The 15,422-nt window shown below is 42.8% G+C and overlaps 1 protein-coding gene across 4 annotated transcripts in view; it reads right to left on the reverse strand.

Moving 5' to 3' along the window:
* PSEN1 (presenilin 1) overlaps positions 1–15,422 on the reverse strand; it is a 111,630-nt gene that overhangs the window by 18,417 nt on the left and 77,791 nt on the right. For all 4 annotated transcript variants that reach the window (XM_073552686.1, XM_073552687.1, XM_073552689.1 and 1 more), the window contains exons 6-8: positions 4,299–4,366; positions 2,905–3,125; positions 17–115 (exon numbers count right to left, since the gene is read on the reverse strand). In XM_073552686.1, coding sequence (XP_073408787.1) covers positions 17–115; positions 2,905–3,125; positions 4,299–4,366 — 388 coding nt within the window. The remainder of the gene's footprint in view (positions 1–16; positions 116–2,904; positions 3,126–4,298; positions 4,367–15,422) is intronic.

A 15,422-nucleotide genomic window follows, 5' to 3' on the forward strand; every position in this document is an offset into this window, starting at 1 on the left:
AATACAACATACATACAAGAGTAGATTAAAGCTGGGAAGAGGGTTTCATTTCGCTCCTGAGCAGTCTCCACCAGCATACGGAGGGGACCCTTCGGACACAAAACAGCAACAAGATCTAAAAGAAGAACGAAATGAAAAAGTATAAAAGCCACGAATATTAAAAGGGGTTGTACGGTCTAAAATGATAAGTCTGCAGAATTATGAATCACCCCAGCACACGCACCGTGCGCCGTGACGATTTGCTGGTTTCTGCTCTGGGACCAGCGGGTGTATATTGTATGCATACTCCCAAGCAGAAGCTGTCTATTGGGTGCGGCCTTGCTCCATACACTTGTATGGCGTGTGCACATCACATTACTGGCTCAAAAAACAGAGAATCCTTGCCACGCAAAGTGCATGCGCTGGGGAAGATTTAAAAGTCTGCAGTTACAGATTAACTGCAGACTTCGCTTAAAGGGGTTGTCCGGTCTAAAATGAAGACATTTCACAATAACCAATTAAAATTTTTATGACTTTATTTAAAAAATAAATATATGTTATTTATGTACTCACTGTTTAATCTTTTAAACACACCAACATATTCTGTGGTGCTGTACAGACAATACTTGCATCAGTCCCTAAGACCAAGCCTCCCACCATAATGGACAGGCAAAAGAATGTATCGTTAAAAATATATATTTTATTTATATCACAAGAATCAAAATATATTTTAAAAAATTAATGATGATGCCTCCTGTCAAAAACAGATCAAAATTGGTCCCCAATATACAAGTGACATACATTAGTATATAATAGAAATAAAGCCTTGGTAATGCCACTCAGAGATTTTATGGGTCAAAAGAATTATTTACATTCACAGATATAAACAAAAATAAAATGACAAAGTGCAAATGTGAATGATAAGAAACATATCACGAGCAATGTGCAAAAGAATAACCTCAAAAAGTCCAAAGCAAAGTGCTTGAGTGCATGTAAACATTACCAGCTCAAATTGATCTAATAAAGTGCTTATCTGAATATCATTACCTCAGTGGGGAGCCACTAGAGACCAGCTTCCTACCCCAACGCACGTTTCAATATATTCTTCTTCCGGGGGCATTCTTTTTTAATCAATTTTTAAAATAGTGTTTGAATCTTGTGATATAAATATTTACAATACATTCTTTTGCCTGTCCATTAAGGTGGGAGGCTTGGTCTTATGCTTTGGAATGGAATGGGTTTTTCTGCTATCATAAATTTAATAGACAAAAATGTATATTGCATCAGTCCCTGTCCGTAATCCAGTCTCTCCACTCAAACACGGTTTTCAGGGCCTGAAAACCATGCAGATATACAGCACAGTTAGGCTAGTTTCACACTAGTATATGGAGGAGCTGCGGAGGGATGCGGACTTCCTGCGTGAAGCTCCGCCCAATGCCACGCCTCCTCCGTTCAGCTCCGCCTCCGCTGGCATGCAGCCTGCGTACCCTATCTTTAGCATTGGGTACACAGGCCATGCCGATGTATGCGAATGCCTCCGCATGCATCGTTTTGACGGGGAGGAGACCTGTGCCGAACACGTGTTGGATTTTGTTGCAGTTGCCGCACTGTCAAAACGATGCATGCGGAGGCATCTGCATACATCGGCATGGCTTGCGTACCCAATGCTAAAGATAGGGTACACAGGCCGCATGCCGATGGAGGCGGAGCTGAACGGAGGAGGCGTGGCATTGGGCGAAGCTTCACGCAGGAAGTCCGCATCTCTCCGCAGCTCTTCCATAAGCTAGTGTGAAACTAGCCTAATTAGGATCGTTGCCATCTCCTAAAGTGAATCTGTCACCAGCTTTCACATTATATCCCTTACACCTGTATATTCCTCATATGGTGAGAATTTTATGAGTCCAGAATGAGAATCAGACAGCTCAGAAGTCCAATGTATTTAGTCTTCACCCATGCAGCCTAATTGACAGCTGCAGTGTGTACGTACTGAGCAGCAAGAGATCTCAGCAGGGAGGAGAGACACTGAGGAGCTGCAAATAAAGCCAAGTCGGTGGCAATTATATTAAACTTTCCTAAAAGATGATACAGCTGTTTCACTGTATATACAATTAAAATGGATCTTAGATTTGATAGGAATGTTGTGTGAAATCCGGTGACAGATCCGCTGTAAAGATCTTCTAGTGTTTAAGAAAACCTCTTAAAGGGAATCTGTCACCCCATTTTAGCCCTATAAGCTGCGGCCACCGCCATCAGGGGCTTATCTACAGCATTGCAGAATGAAACCTGAAAGAAAAACAAGTTAGCTTATATTCACCAGGGGGCGTGGTCGGGTGCGGTGGGTATTGCGGTCCGGTCCGACGCCTCCCATCTTCATACGATGACGTCCTCTTCCTTGCTTCTCCCTCGGCTCCTGCACAGGCGTACTTTCTCTGCTCTATTGAGGGCAGAGTAAACTACTGCAGTGCGCAGGCGCCGGGAAATGTCAAGAGGTCCCGCACCTGCGCACTGCAGTACTTTACTCTGCCCTCAACAGGGCAGATAAAGTACGCATGCGCAGGAGCAGAGGGAGAAGCATACATCATAGTATGAAGATGGGAGGGGCCGGACCGGACCACAACACCCATCGGACAGGACCGAACGCCGGACCGGACCAAACGCCAGGGTAAGTATAATCTAACGTGTTTTTCTTATCTTTCAGGTTACATGGAGGGCTTATCTACAGCATTACAGAATGCTGTAGATAAGCCCATGATGGCGGTGGCCGCAGCTTATAAGCCAAAAATGGGGTGAGAGGACTCCCTTTAAATAATTTTTTCTCCCTTTAGCTGTGACAGTCAGCTGAGTCTGACATACTTCTCTCCCAGACAGGAGCTCGTTACCCATGTTCAGACACGACTCCTATATGGCAGGGCATATCATACTCACCGTATACAGATATAACTGCGAGAATAAGCCAGGCCGTCCACTCTGGAAGGTACTTGATAAACACCAAAGCCATTAAAGCGCTGATCATAATGAGATAGGCCTGTTGTAGGAGGAGCGGACCCTTCCAGTGAATGCAGATCATACCCACGACTCCAAAATTCCAGATCATCAAGGCGAGTGTGATATAATCCATGGCTACATTGTATGTCTTGAACACTTCTCTGAAAATCAGATTAAAAAGTTGTTTGTTTTGTTTTTTTGTTGCTTTTTTTAAGTTTTAACTTCATGCAGCACTTTAAAACAAGGTTTGCCTGGAGCTAGGACTAAATTACAACTAGCCATCAGGTCATATAGGTGTCCAGTAAGCCGCTAGTCTCCTGAATCCGGCGTAGTTCTCCTTCTGTTCCTGTGCCTCTCCGTTCCAGAGATACGGACCTATATTCCCTGTATTTACACGAGTTAAGAAAATTGCATATTTATCTCAAAAGTAAAATAATATTAATGATGAAAAAAATAGAAAGAGCTTCCACCCATCATCTTCAGTCAAGACGTTACACAAATTAGATTTTTAAATTCACTGGATCTACTACTGATGGCTGCCATTAACTAATTAACTCTAACACAGTAATATTTATATAATAGTATGTACCCCCTCGATCTTCCAGACTTCAGAATGGTAACTGTCTAAATGTGCAGTGATACGGGTAGGTGAAGGCTTTACTGCAAAACTAAGCAGATCTGCCATCCAGTAGCTGGAGAAATCATAGTGACAGCACACATGGAATCGGCAATTGCGACCGTACAGATTGTCGCTGGTGTTTTAAAAAAGAAATTAAGAAACGGCTAAACTCTATATAAACCGTAAATGCTATTTTTCTTATACACGCAAGAAAATAATGTTAGATCATGTTCTATAATTATGAAAATTAAGCCCATTACATTAAAGGAGTATTCCCATCTCCAAGATCCTACCTCCAATATGTAGTAGGTGTAATAAAAATAATATTAGCAAATACCTCCAATTAGAAATGTAGAATAGTCGTTCTGATTGGCTAGGTTGCTTACCCCCATGTGCAGGGCATTGCAGTAGCTTAAATATCTATGGTTACGACCACGCATAGCAAGTTAGTTAGCTGCTATTTGTCGTAACAATGGATATCTAAACTACTGCATTTTCTGGCACATGGTGTAAGCGACATAGCTAATCGGATGAACTACACTACATTTCTAATTGGAGGTATTTGCTAATATTATTAATATTACACTTACTACATTTTGGGATAGGATCTTGGGAGACTGAAATACCTTTTGAAATAAATAATCGCTAATTTACTGTGAGTGATAACTATATAAAAGGGGAACAAGCTTTTTCTAATTACTTGATGTGTGCTTACCCCAAATAGATGAAAGAGAAGAAAAATAGTAGCAACAATGAGGAAATGATCAGCCAGCCGTGAATGACCTGGAGAGGAAACAAAATATATTAAAAATCTGTTACCTCTGAAAAAGGCTCAATATAAAGACATAGTGGCCACTTGTACCAAGTTTCCATGGGTGGATAATCTGAAAATAGGCAAGGATGCATGGAAATTTTCATAAAAAAAAAATTTACAAAGAGAGAGCAGGCAGAGCTGACACTTTGAAGAAATGTCCGTCACACGAAATATTGTAGAGCTGTATAAAAGAAGGTCCTAGCAGGGCTGTATGCTATTTAGTGTTTGTACAGTCAGTGACAAAACAGTAAAGAAAAAAAAAATCCCTAAATCATGCAAATTTTTAATTTTTACACTGGCAACTAATCTTAATACTAGATTCACACTACTAAGTCCAATACTAGACTCATATATCCTGTTCTGTAAATATGACTTTTCAGCAGACATTATCATCACAGATAGGATTACAATAAAAAGCTAATACCTAATAACAGATGATCCGCCATTCATAATAGGTGATGGGCACAGCTCACCTCCTCCCCTTATCTTCACAATCACATTGGCATAGATTAAAGCAGGCTTCGAAAAATACTTCAACACAAGTCAATGAGTCAGAGCCAGTCTATTACTGCTAATGTCCATTTGGTTGCTGACCAGAACAGTAAGTATGGAGTCCAATGTGAAGTCTAGTGGTCAGTGTGAAAATAGCAAGATTTCAGATTTTCTTTTAGTACAGATAAAAATATGGGAAAAAAGTCTGCAAAATTGATTCAAAATAAACTTAAAAAAAAAAAAGTTGAAAGAGGAAAACCTCTTTTTAAATTCTTTTAGAAATATGTCCTTACCAAGATAAAAAAATAACATAAACCACTGCTATTCATCCTCCCTGGATTCCAGGGCTGAGTTTCCACCGCCGTTTTGGTAATTGTATATAGGTTGCAGCGGTGACATCACGTCTGCAATACTGCGGACATTCAGTGAGCTGTCTGCCATTGTAGACTTAGAACTGGACTCAGTGGTGGCGGCCCATTGGAGACTTAGAACTGGACTCAGTGGTGGCGGCCCATTGGAGACTTAGAACTGGACTCAGTGACGGCGGCCCATTGGAGACTTAGAACTGGACTCAGTGACGGCGGCCCATTGGAGACTTAGAACTGGACTCAGTGACCGCGGCCCATTGGAGACTTAGAACTGGACTCAGTGATGGCGGCCCATTGGAGACTTAGAACTGGACTCAGTGACGGCGGCCCATTGGAGACTTAGAACTGGACTCAGTGACGGCGGCCCATTGGAGACTTAGAACTTGACTCAGTGATGGCGGCCCATTGGAGACTTAGAACTGGACTCAGTGACGGCGGCCCATTGGAGACTTAGAACTGGACTCAGTGATGGCGGCCCATTGGAGACTTAGAACTGGACTCAGTGACAGCGGCCCATTGGAGACTTAGAACTGGACTCAGTGACGGCGGCCCATTGGAGACTTAGAACTGGACTCAGTGACGGCGGCCCATTGGAGACTTAGAACTGGACTCAGTGACGGCGGCCCATTGGAGACTTAGAACTGGACTCAGTGACAGTGGCCCATTGGAGACTTAGAACTGGACTCAGTGATGGCGGCCCATTGGAGACTTAGAACTGGACTCAGTGACAGCGGCCCATTGGAGACTTAGAACTGGACTCAGTGACGGCGGCCCATTGGAGACTTAGAACTGGACTCAGTGACGGCGGCCCATTGGAGACTTAGAACTGGACTCAGTGACGGCGGCCCATTGGAGACTTTAGAACTGGACTTCGTGACAGTGGTTAGCAGCTGTTTTTGCTATTTTTTTTTATCATGGCAAGGACAAATTTGAAAAAGAAAAGAAAAACTTTTTTAGGCTATGTGCACACAGACTTTTTTTTTTAAAGTTTTCAGAGCAGAAACCCCCAAGTGTTTGAGGATTTATTCTAATAGCATAGAATACCCAGTAACATAAGATCAGACACCCCGGTAATTTCTATTTGTATTGTTCATGTCTAGTAATATAGTATTCAAGGCTGAAAGAAGATGATTTCCAACCAGTTCAGCTTATCACCCTGCAACGCCTATTATTGTAAACAATGTCTACTTTAGGCAATTTTGTAATACTTTGACTAGAACTGTAACCTACCAAAGTTACCGTTACCTCCCTAAAATACATTGTATTTTCTACCAGTTCGTGATGAGCGAACGTGCTCTGATAAGATGTTATCTAAGCGTACTTGGGTGCTAACTGAGTGACTTCAGCGTGCTCGAAAAAAATGTTCGAGTCCCCGCGGCTGCATGTCTCCCGGGTGTTCGACAGCCACAACACATGCAGGGATTGTCTAATAAACATGTAGCCGCGGAGACTCGAACACAGTATTCGAGCACGCTGAAGACACTCCATTAGCACCAGAGCATGCTCAGAGAACACTTTATCCCAGCAAGTTTGCTAATCACTTCTACAGGGAAATGAAACTGTTATATAGAACTTGGACTAATTTTCTATTAAAGATCAGAGCATTAGTAAGAAAAAAAAAAAAAGACGTATTTCTTAGGTCTCACATCAGTGATTTTCTTCGTACGCAAAAAACAAAAATTAAAGTTTTGTCAATAGTTTCATAAGCTTTTCTTGGACAGAAATAAAGAACGTCAGTCACTTTGCGGTTACCAGGGAATATTTCATTTTTCTTATGTTTGCTAGTTTTATGTAAGCTTGTGTGACAAAGGATACTATAAAACCTAGCACTCTTATGTTTTGTGTCGGAAAGTTGTTCCATCTTGTAAAAGCTCCGATTTGTTGGGCAGGAAAGACGAGACAATGGTTTCTTTCTACTACAATATAGCAGGTCTATAAACCATCCCTAGAAGTGACATTAGTAGTTGTCTCACAAGGACATATTTGTCATAATTGTTAAATTATTTGGAACAATTTATCAACTTCTTGTGCTCAATACCTTAAGTAATAAGTGTCCAAGATCTAAACAACTCAAATACAAGAGGATTCTTGGCATTTTTCTTTTTTACTGTGAGTACTGTCAGGTTTATCTCATGTTAAAAATTAAATTACTGAAAGATTGAAAAGATAAAGACATACACACATACATAGGACGTGAGAAAAGTATGAGAAAATGTACTCCATAGCCGGGGTCACACACAGGACAATGTTGGAGTGCAGTTATGTTAATCAACATTTTCTATTTTTTTCAGAAATAGAAAGATTTTGGGGAACATTTTTTTTTGCATCATCCAACTGGTCAGAAAAAAAAATGTGAGTTTTACTTAATTTCCATAAGGAGGTCAGGCAGCAGAACTGGTGTCATTGCCACCATATGCCTGACAGAGCCAATTTACTGACAGGTGTTTCAGGTGTATGGCCAAGCTTTAGTAATAAGGAAGCTTTACCATTTTTAATATTGACCCCTGGCGCTTTTTTAGACTTTTTTATACTGGCTGTCCTTAACACAATCATGACCTATGACTTATGCATACATCATATGTCAGGTCTCCCTCTTTGATGCAGGTTCCGATGCTAAGGCTGGTTTCACACTAGCGTTTTTTTTTGCGCTGCGTTTTTGCGCATACATCCTTTTCCCCTATCTTTAACATGGGGGCGCATGGTCTAGCGTTTGCACGCGTTTTACGTGCGCATGCTTTTTTTGTAGTGTGCGCCCAGACGCTACCTGTTGCATTTTTGGTCCGTCCGACAGGTCTCAAAAAAACGCATGCGCACGTAATGCGCAAAAAAACATATTACAGTCTATGGGAACGCAGATGTGCGCATGGATATGCGCACGTCTGCGTTTAAAAACACATGCGTTTTAAGAGAAAAAATGGCTAAAAAATGGTTAAAACACATGCGCAAAAAAGCAGCAAACGCATACAAAACGCATGATGCGTTTTTTGCATGCGTTTGCACTGCGCAAAAACACAGCACAAAAAAACGCTAGTGTGAAACTAGCCTAAGCCAGCATATTTTCTGGCACATGACAGCTCATCTGATCAGAGTCATATGCACCTAACAGCCGCAGGAGGAATCTCGATCCACCTGCGGCTGTTAACATGTTAAATGCCGCTGTCAACCTCTGACAGCAGCATTTAACATGCTCGCACTGGAAACACGTCACTAATCCTGCCCATCGGATGTCCGCAGGGCGCCGATGGGTTGGCGTGAAAACTGCGGGTCTGCAGGAGACCCCCATGTAATTCATGCTTGTCATTGCAGATCTGCTATGAGCACCACCGGCAGATGAGCACTAAGGCCCTGCTATGTGTAGCACAAGCGATCAGAAGATCTCAGCTTCAAGTCTCCTATGGAGACTATTGAAGCAAGTAAAAAAGTATAAAAAAAAAGTTCTTAAAATTATGTTTAAAAGTTCAAATCACTGTTTGGTATTACAGTGTCCAGAATAAACCCGATCAAAATAGAAAAAGAATTAATCCGATCAGTAAAAACGCATAACACAAAAAAAAGCCAGAATTAGTATTTTTGTTTGTCGCAAACGTGCAATAATATACAATAACTGGCGACCAAAAGATCATATCTACCCCCAAATTGTATTGATAAAAACGTCAGCTCAGTGCGCAAAAAAATACGCTCTCACCCAGCCCCAGATCATGAAAAATGGATACGCTACTGGTCTTGGAAAGTGGCGCCATTTTTTCTTTTTTTTTTTTTAACAAACTTCTGATTTTTTTTCACTCTTAAATAAAAAAGAACCTACACATGTTTGGTGTCTGCAAACTTGTAATGACCTGGAGAATCATAATGGAAGGTCAGTTTTAGCATTTAGTGAACATGATAAAAAAAAAAAAAAATTAAATGTGGAATTGCACTTTTTTTTTTTGCAATTTCACCACACGTGGAATTTATTTACTGTTTTCCAGTACATTATATGGTAAAATCTATGGTGTCGATAAAAAAATCCAACTCGTCCTGCAAAAAACAAGCCCTCACACGGCCATATTGACGGAAAAATAAAGTTATGGCTCAGGAAAGAAGGGGAGCAAAAAACTAAAATGCCAAAGTGGACACTGGCCCAGGGGTAAAGGGGTTAAATGAACATTTTTCAGAAGACTCATTATCATCAGAGGCAGGATTACACAGACTATTAATACCTGTATTCACAATTGATAACACAGGATCCACCAATCACAATATGAGATGTTACAGCTCACCCTGCTCCTCATCCATTCACAATGACTGACATGCTTATTCATAGAATCATAGAATCGTAGAGTTGGAAGGGACCTCCTGGGCCATCTGGTCCAACCCCCTGCTCAAAGCAGGATTCGCTAAATCATCCCAGTCAGATGTCTGTCCAGCCTCTGTTTGAAGACTTCCATTGAAGGAGAACTCACCACTTCTCGTGGCAGCCTGTTCCACTCATTGATCACTCTAACTGTCAAAAAGTTTTTTCTAATATCTAATCTGTGTCTCCTCCCATTCAGTTTCATCCCATTGCTTCTAGTCTTTCCTTGTGCAAATGAGAATAAAGTTGATCCTTCTACAATGTGACAGCCCTTTAGAAGGATCAACTTTATTCTCATTTGCACAAGGAAAGACTAGAAGCAATGGGATGAAACTGAATGGGAGGAGACACAGATTAGATATTAGAAAAAACTTTTTGACAGTTAGAGTGATCAATGAGTGGAACAGGCTGCCACGAGAAGTGGTGAGTTCTCCTTCAATGGAAGTCTTCAAACAGAGGCTGGACAGACATCTGACTGGGATGATTTAGCGAATCCTGCTTTGAGCAGGGGGTTGGACCAGATGGCCCAGGAGGTCCCTTCCAACTCTACGATTCTATGATTCTATGAATAAGCATGTCAGTCATTGTGAATGGATGAGGAGCAGGGTGAGCTGTAACATCTCATATTGTGATTGGAACAGTGTTATTAGACACTTCGACACAAAAACGCTGCCCTACGCTTCCAGGTGAGCACTTATATATCACCCACATATCTATTTTTATACATCTCTTATTGCACATAGATATTGCTTTGGTATGACTCTCTCCAACAGTTTTCCTGGAAAAAAGAAATCTTTATCATTCATTATGGATTTCTGATCTGACCTTTTTTTTTTCTACAGATCTAGCTAGATGACACACTGCACATCCGATTTATGACCCATCAGGCCCGGAATCTACCCTGAAGCACTCTCTATTAATTGCGACAGTTATCCCCACCAACTGTCACAAAAATGTGCCTGCTTTGATCAGCCTACTACATATGCTTATTTCAAGAGATAAGTCAGGACAGCCGGACATTGATTCATCTCTAAAGTAAACAAAGGATTGGGCATGATGAAAGCCAACATGCCCACTCCTTTGATTTCCAGACCCAGTACACATACACCCTGATGCTTGTAGATGCAAGTATGGGATATTGAATTGGACAAGCAAACCAATCATTTCAGTACATTAATGATCTGTCAGCACACGCAACTCATCACAAAAATGAAAATGAGCATAAACCCAAAATGTGACAGGGGTCATCCATGGGCTCCTTAATTACTTGTTTTCAACCTGTCATATTACTCGTCGAGGACAGTTTGCTGACCACCGACAACTGCCCCGACCGGCTCTACACTCACCACCCGTCATGGCTGGCCAAGACTTAGCACATAATCCAATGTTCGGCTGCATTTTTCCTGCAGGCTCATTTCTCTGTGGTTATTTCTGCTATGTACTGGATTTTTAACCTTGAACAAGTTTTTTTTTTAAATTCTGTTTTATTTTTTTCCCTTTTCTGTAGAGCGGTTTGACAGCATTTTTACACAAGTCTATTAAATGTAGTGAAGCCCAAGGGAAAAAAGCATGACTCAATTTTTTATGAAAATGCTGAAAGGTTCTAAGATAGTATAAATCTGCATATAAATTATAGTGCGTGTTGTGACTTGAAAATATGAACTTTTGTGTTTCAATTGTAAGGGTATGTTTCCATGGTCATTTTTGGCACCGCTTTGGACGCAGCTCTGCCGGCTTTGTACGCGCGGTGATTCCGCATGTGTTCATTGAACCGTGCGGAATCACCGCATCCTATACATAGGACGGTGTTATTTAACGTGCGGAGACTAAGCGTCTCCGCAAGATAAATAGACATGACACAGTCTAGAAAAACGCACCACATGTCTGGTTACGTAGGTCTGACACCTGCTTCTTTGAACGCATAGTGGAGATGGGATTTCATAAGATCCCCTCCACTATGCTGTGACATCTGGCCGCTGCGGATTTGACACTGCAGCTATACGCAGCATCCAATCCACAGCGTTTACTGACCGTGGATACATACCCTAAGACTCTATTCAGTTGCTGTTGATCCCCAAAAAGGAGTGTTGATAAGCGGAGAACGGTGTTCAGTGCAGTACCCACTGACATCAAAAGTCCAGCAATATTAAGCCCTAACCACCACAGGCAATTTCCATGTTTTCCTTCCCAAAAGCCATTGCATTTTTCATTTTTCCATACACTTAGCCATATAAAGCTGGTTTATTGCAGGACGAGTTGTACTTTTGAAATGACAAATTCTTTTTATCATGTGATGCACTGTAAAATGGTGAAAAAATTGCAAGTGCATCAAAATTGCAAAAAAAAAAAAAAAGTGCAGTTTCATAAAAGGATTTTTTATTTACATTTTCACTATACGATAAAACTGACCTGACGATATGATTCTCCAGTTCAGTACAATTACGCTTCATTGGGGGACACTAGGAGGTTGACACTATGTACACTCCACCGACTGGAATGGATTTTAGTGTTAGAAAGAGGCTGTACTCAGCCCAGCTTCTAGCTTAGGGTTGCTGTTTTTTTATTAATGATTTCCATTTTGCAGGTTCAGCTTGTGATACGGGCTACAGAGTGGTATTGTGTCACTCTGTTCTCCTCCTTAAGACCGAGAGCACATTGTGGGATTGCGTCACTACTGTAGTCTCCCGGGTTCATCCGGCAGGACCCTATCCCACCCTCAACACATCAAGCGTTTTCAGGGCATCCACACTGAGGGACAGATGGACTTGGTCTTCGCCATCAGTCCCTGGTCCGCTCACCCCCCCAGAGCCTGACATGCATGGTGGGATGACTTATCCTTTACCAGTCATATAACTTCTAATGCCAGCCCGAAGATCGGCATCCAGTCATTCTATGGTCTGCACCCAGGACCTCAACGTCAGTCTTTTTTCTCAAGTCTGCGAAGAAGGATTCCGGATCTTCAAGATAGCTATCTCCATCCACGCAGTGAGGGGCTCAGTTTAATAGAACAACAAACATTTCATGCCCAGCCATGCAGGAACTCCCTTTAAAAGAGATCTATGGGTTGCGGGGAGCACAATAACTTAAGTCAATTACGCCACCCCCTACCTAAAAATTTAGTCTCCAGCACCATTCCACATCTTCTCAAGAGGCCTGGTCATTCACGCGCAGCAGATCATAGTGTGGCCACGCCCATCACAACGTTACTACCTTCCAGCACGTGGGATCTCTGAACACTTTTTTTCAAGCTCCACCTCCTCCTTTCATCCGGCGAGCAGGAAAGCTTTGCGTGTTTTTCTCCACCCTGCCTATACGGCTCCATCTCCAGTTGCTGACTTGTGTGCCGCAGCAACTGGTCTCCACAACACAGCATCGTGTGTCGCAGCAGCCGGTCTCTTCAGCTCAGCATCATGAGTCTCTCTATTCACTGCTGACTCAGAAATCAGGATCTGAGTAAGCTCTGCCACCGGGTGCAGCTCTCTTCCCACCATATCTCATATTGGGAATCCTCTCTCTATGCCTAAACCCAGGTAGGCTCACTCCCATCCTCCTCATACTGACCTCTATTTTGCTTGCTCCAATAAAGTTTCTCTCTGGTCAGACCTCGTCCCTCTACCCGAACTACAACTTATCTAATATGCCACCACAGAACCCACCTACTGCCCAAAACGAGAGTGCCCCCCTAACCCCCTAGTGGGCTGCATCTTTCTCCCAGTCAGTAGCAGACCTCACCAATGTCTCCCAGATATTGATATCGGTCTTAGAACAACTGACCAGCCCCGCCTCGGGACCCCCGATCGCTGCCCTTGGTACTCCTCAATCCCAAAGGATTACACCATGCAGACATTCCATGGGTTCTAAAAAGTGTGCCCACACTAGCTCTTCATTTAGATCCTCCTCATCCTCTCCATACTCCAGGATTCCATCGCTCTCTCCCCTCTCCGATGCTCCAGCTCTGCATGAGTCAGAACCCCAGTACGAGTCAGATTCTGACCTAGACTCTGAAAATATCTCCCAAACTATGGGACATGTTAAATAGTCCAATCGTAGCCAGCAATCAGACCCTTGAAATAGAGGATCCAGAAACATCATCTGAGGACACTGTATTGTTCAGAAAGACAAAATGACCTCCCAGAACCTTTGCCAACCACAAGAAGTTCACCAGAATCTTCACTATGGAATGGAAACATACAGACAAGCGTTTCCAGAGAAGAAAACGCATGGACTTCTTGTAGGCTTTTGCACCTGATCTGCTTCAGAAATAGACAGAGTCTCCATCATTAGATTCCCCGGTCTCCACTAACACTATTCATCCTCTGTCAGAAGGCTCTTTTAAGGAGGCTGCATCAAACACACCAAAGCTCTTGACAAATCAATCTTCGAGACCGCGGGCTCAGCACCCTGCAAGTCCTTTGCAGCGACATGGGTATTCAAAGCAGTGTCAGCCGGGGAAAATTATTCTTCCAGGCTATCTTGTCAGCTGCCTTCCTGTTCAAGCTAGTGGACCTAGCAGATCAAATCGATCATACAGGGAAGTATTTCCTCACAACCGCTCTCTATGCAGCTGCTTGCTCTGCTATGGAAGTCTGCAATATCATCACTATCCGCAGGGTCTTATGGTTAAAAGGTAATGGCACGAGGACACAGCTTCCAATAGGTTCCTTACCAAATTCTTGTCTTTTCAGAGGAGTTGGAAAAGAATTTCCAACACCGAGGGGGTAAGAGTACCTCACTCCCTTCACAAGACCTAAAAAGCCTCCCAAACATCACACAGTACAGTTTGTCCTTTCGGAGATTTACAGTCCAGTAGTCTAGTAACCGGAAGGACAAATCGCCAGACTGTCAAGAGAGGAAGAGGCCTTCCTTCAAGCCCACCAGCGCCTGTCTTCCAGTCCCGGATCCAACAAACTTTCTTCGGCATGACAGACCGCTCCCACCTGGGAAGCCTTTCAGGGTGGGCGGACGTCTCCATTTCCATGACGAGTCGTTCTCGGTAGATTATCAACATACCAAAGTCGACCCTAACACTGGTCCAAAGCATTGTTTTTCTGGGAATGCTGTTCGACATTGCGAAATCAAGAGTTTTTCTGCCCGAAGAGAAGCACTCGGCTCTATCATGCGGCATTCGCTTCCTCAGGGGCATATCTCATCAGTCATTCCATTTCTGCATGAGCATCTTAGGCAGGATGGTTGTGTCAATGGAAGCAGTTCCATTCGCCCAGTTTCATACACGCCCTCTTCAACTTTTTTTTTCTATTACGATGGGACAGGTCAACTCTCTCGATATATTGACAAATCACGCTCCCGTCCCAGATAAAGAAGTCCCTAGAATGGTGGACTCAATCTCTGTTAGTTCATCGCGGAAGTTCTTTTCTACCGCCACGCTGGAAGATCGCCAGTATTCTCGGTTGGTGAGCAGTTTTTCAGAACATAACAGTCCAAGACCAATGGTCACCCAGGAATCGTCTTTTCCCATCAACATTCTGGAACTCAGTGCAATCTTTCTTGCTCTGATTCACTGGCAGGATCTTCTCCTCAAACATCCGATTCGGGTCCAAACAGAGAATGCCATGGAGGTGGCATGCATAAATCAAAAGGAACTCAAAATCAAGCCGTATTGTCAGAAGTGACGCCGATTCTGTTATGGGCAGAGCAAAACGTACCAATGATATCAGCAGTACACATCCTAGGAGTGGAAAACTGGGCCTCCGATATTCTTAGCCGAGAGGGTCTCGCCTTTGGCGAGTGGTTTCTGAACCTGTCAGTATTCCATGAGATTTTTTCTGATGGGGCACATGGCGCCCAGACTAAATCACAAGATTCCTCAGTTCA

Source organism: Dendrobates tinctorius, unplaced genomic scaffold (assembly GCF_039654945.1).
Source record: "Dendrobates tinctorius isolate UK_male_01 unplaced genomic scaffold, ASM3965494v1 ptg000194l, whole genome shotgun sequence".
Taxonomy (NCBI): domain Eukaryota; kingdom Metazoa; phylum Chordata; class Amphibia; order Anura; family Dendrobatidae; genus Dendrobates; species Dendrobates tinctorius.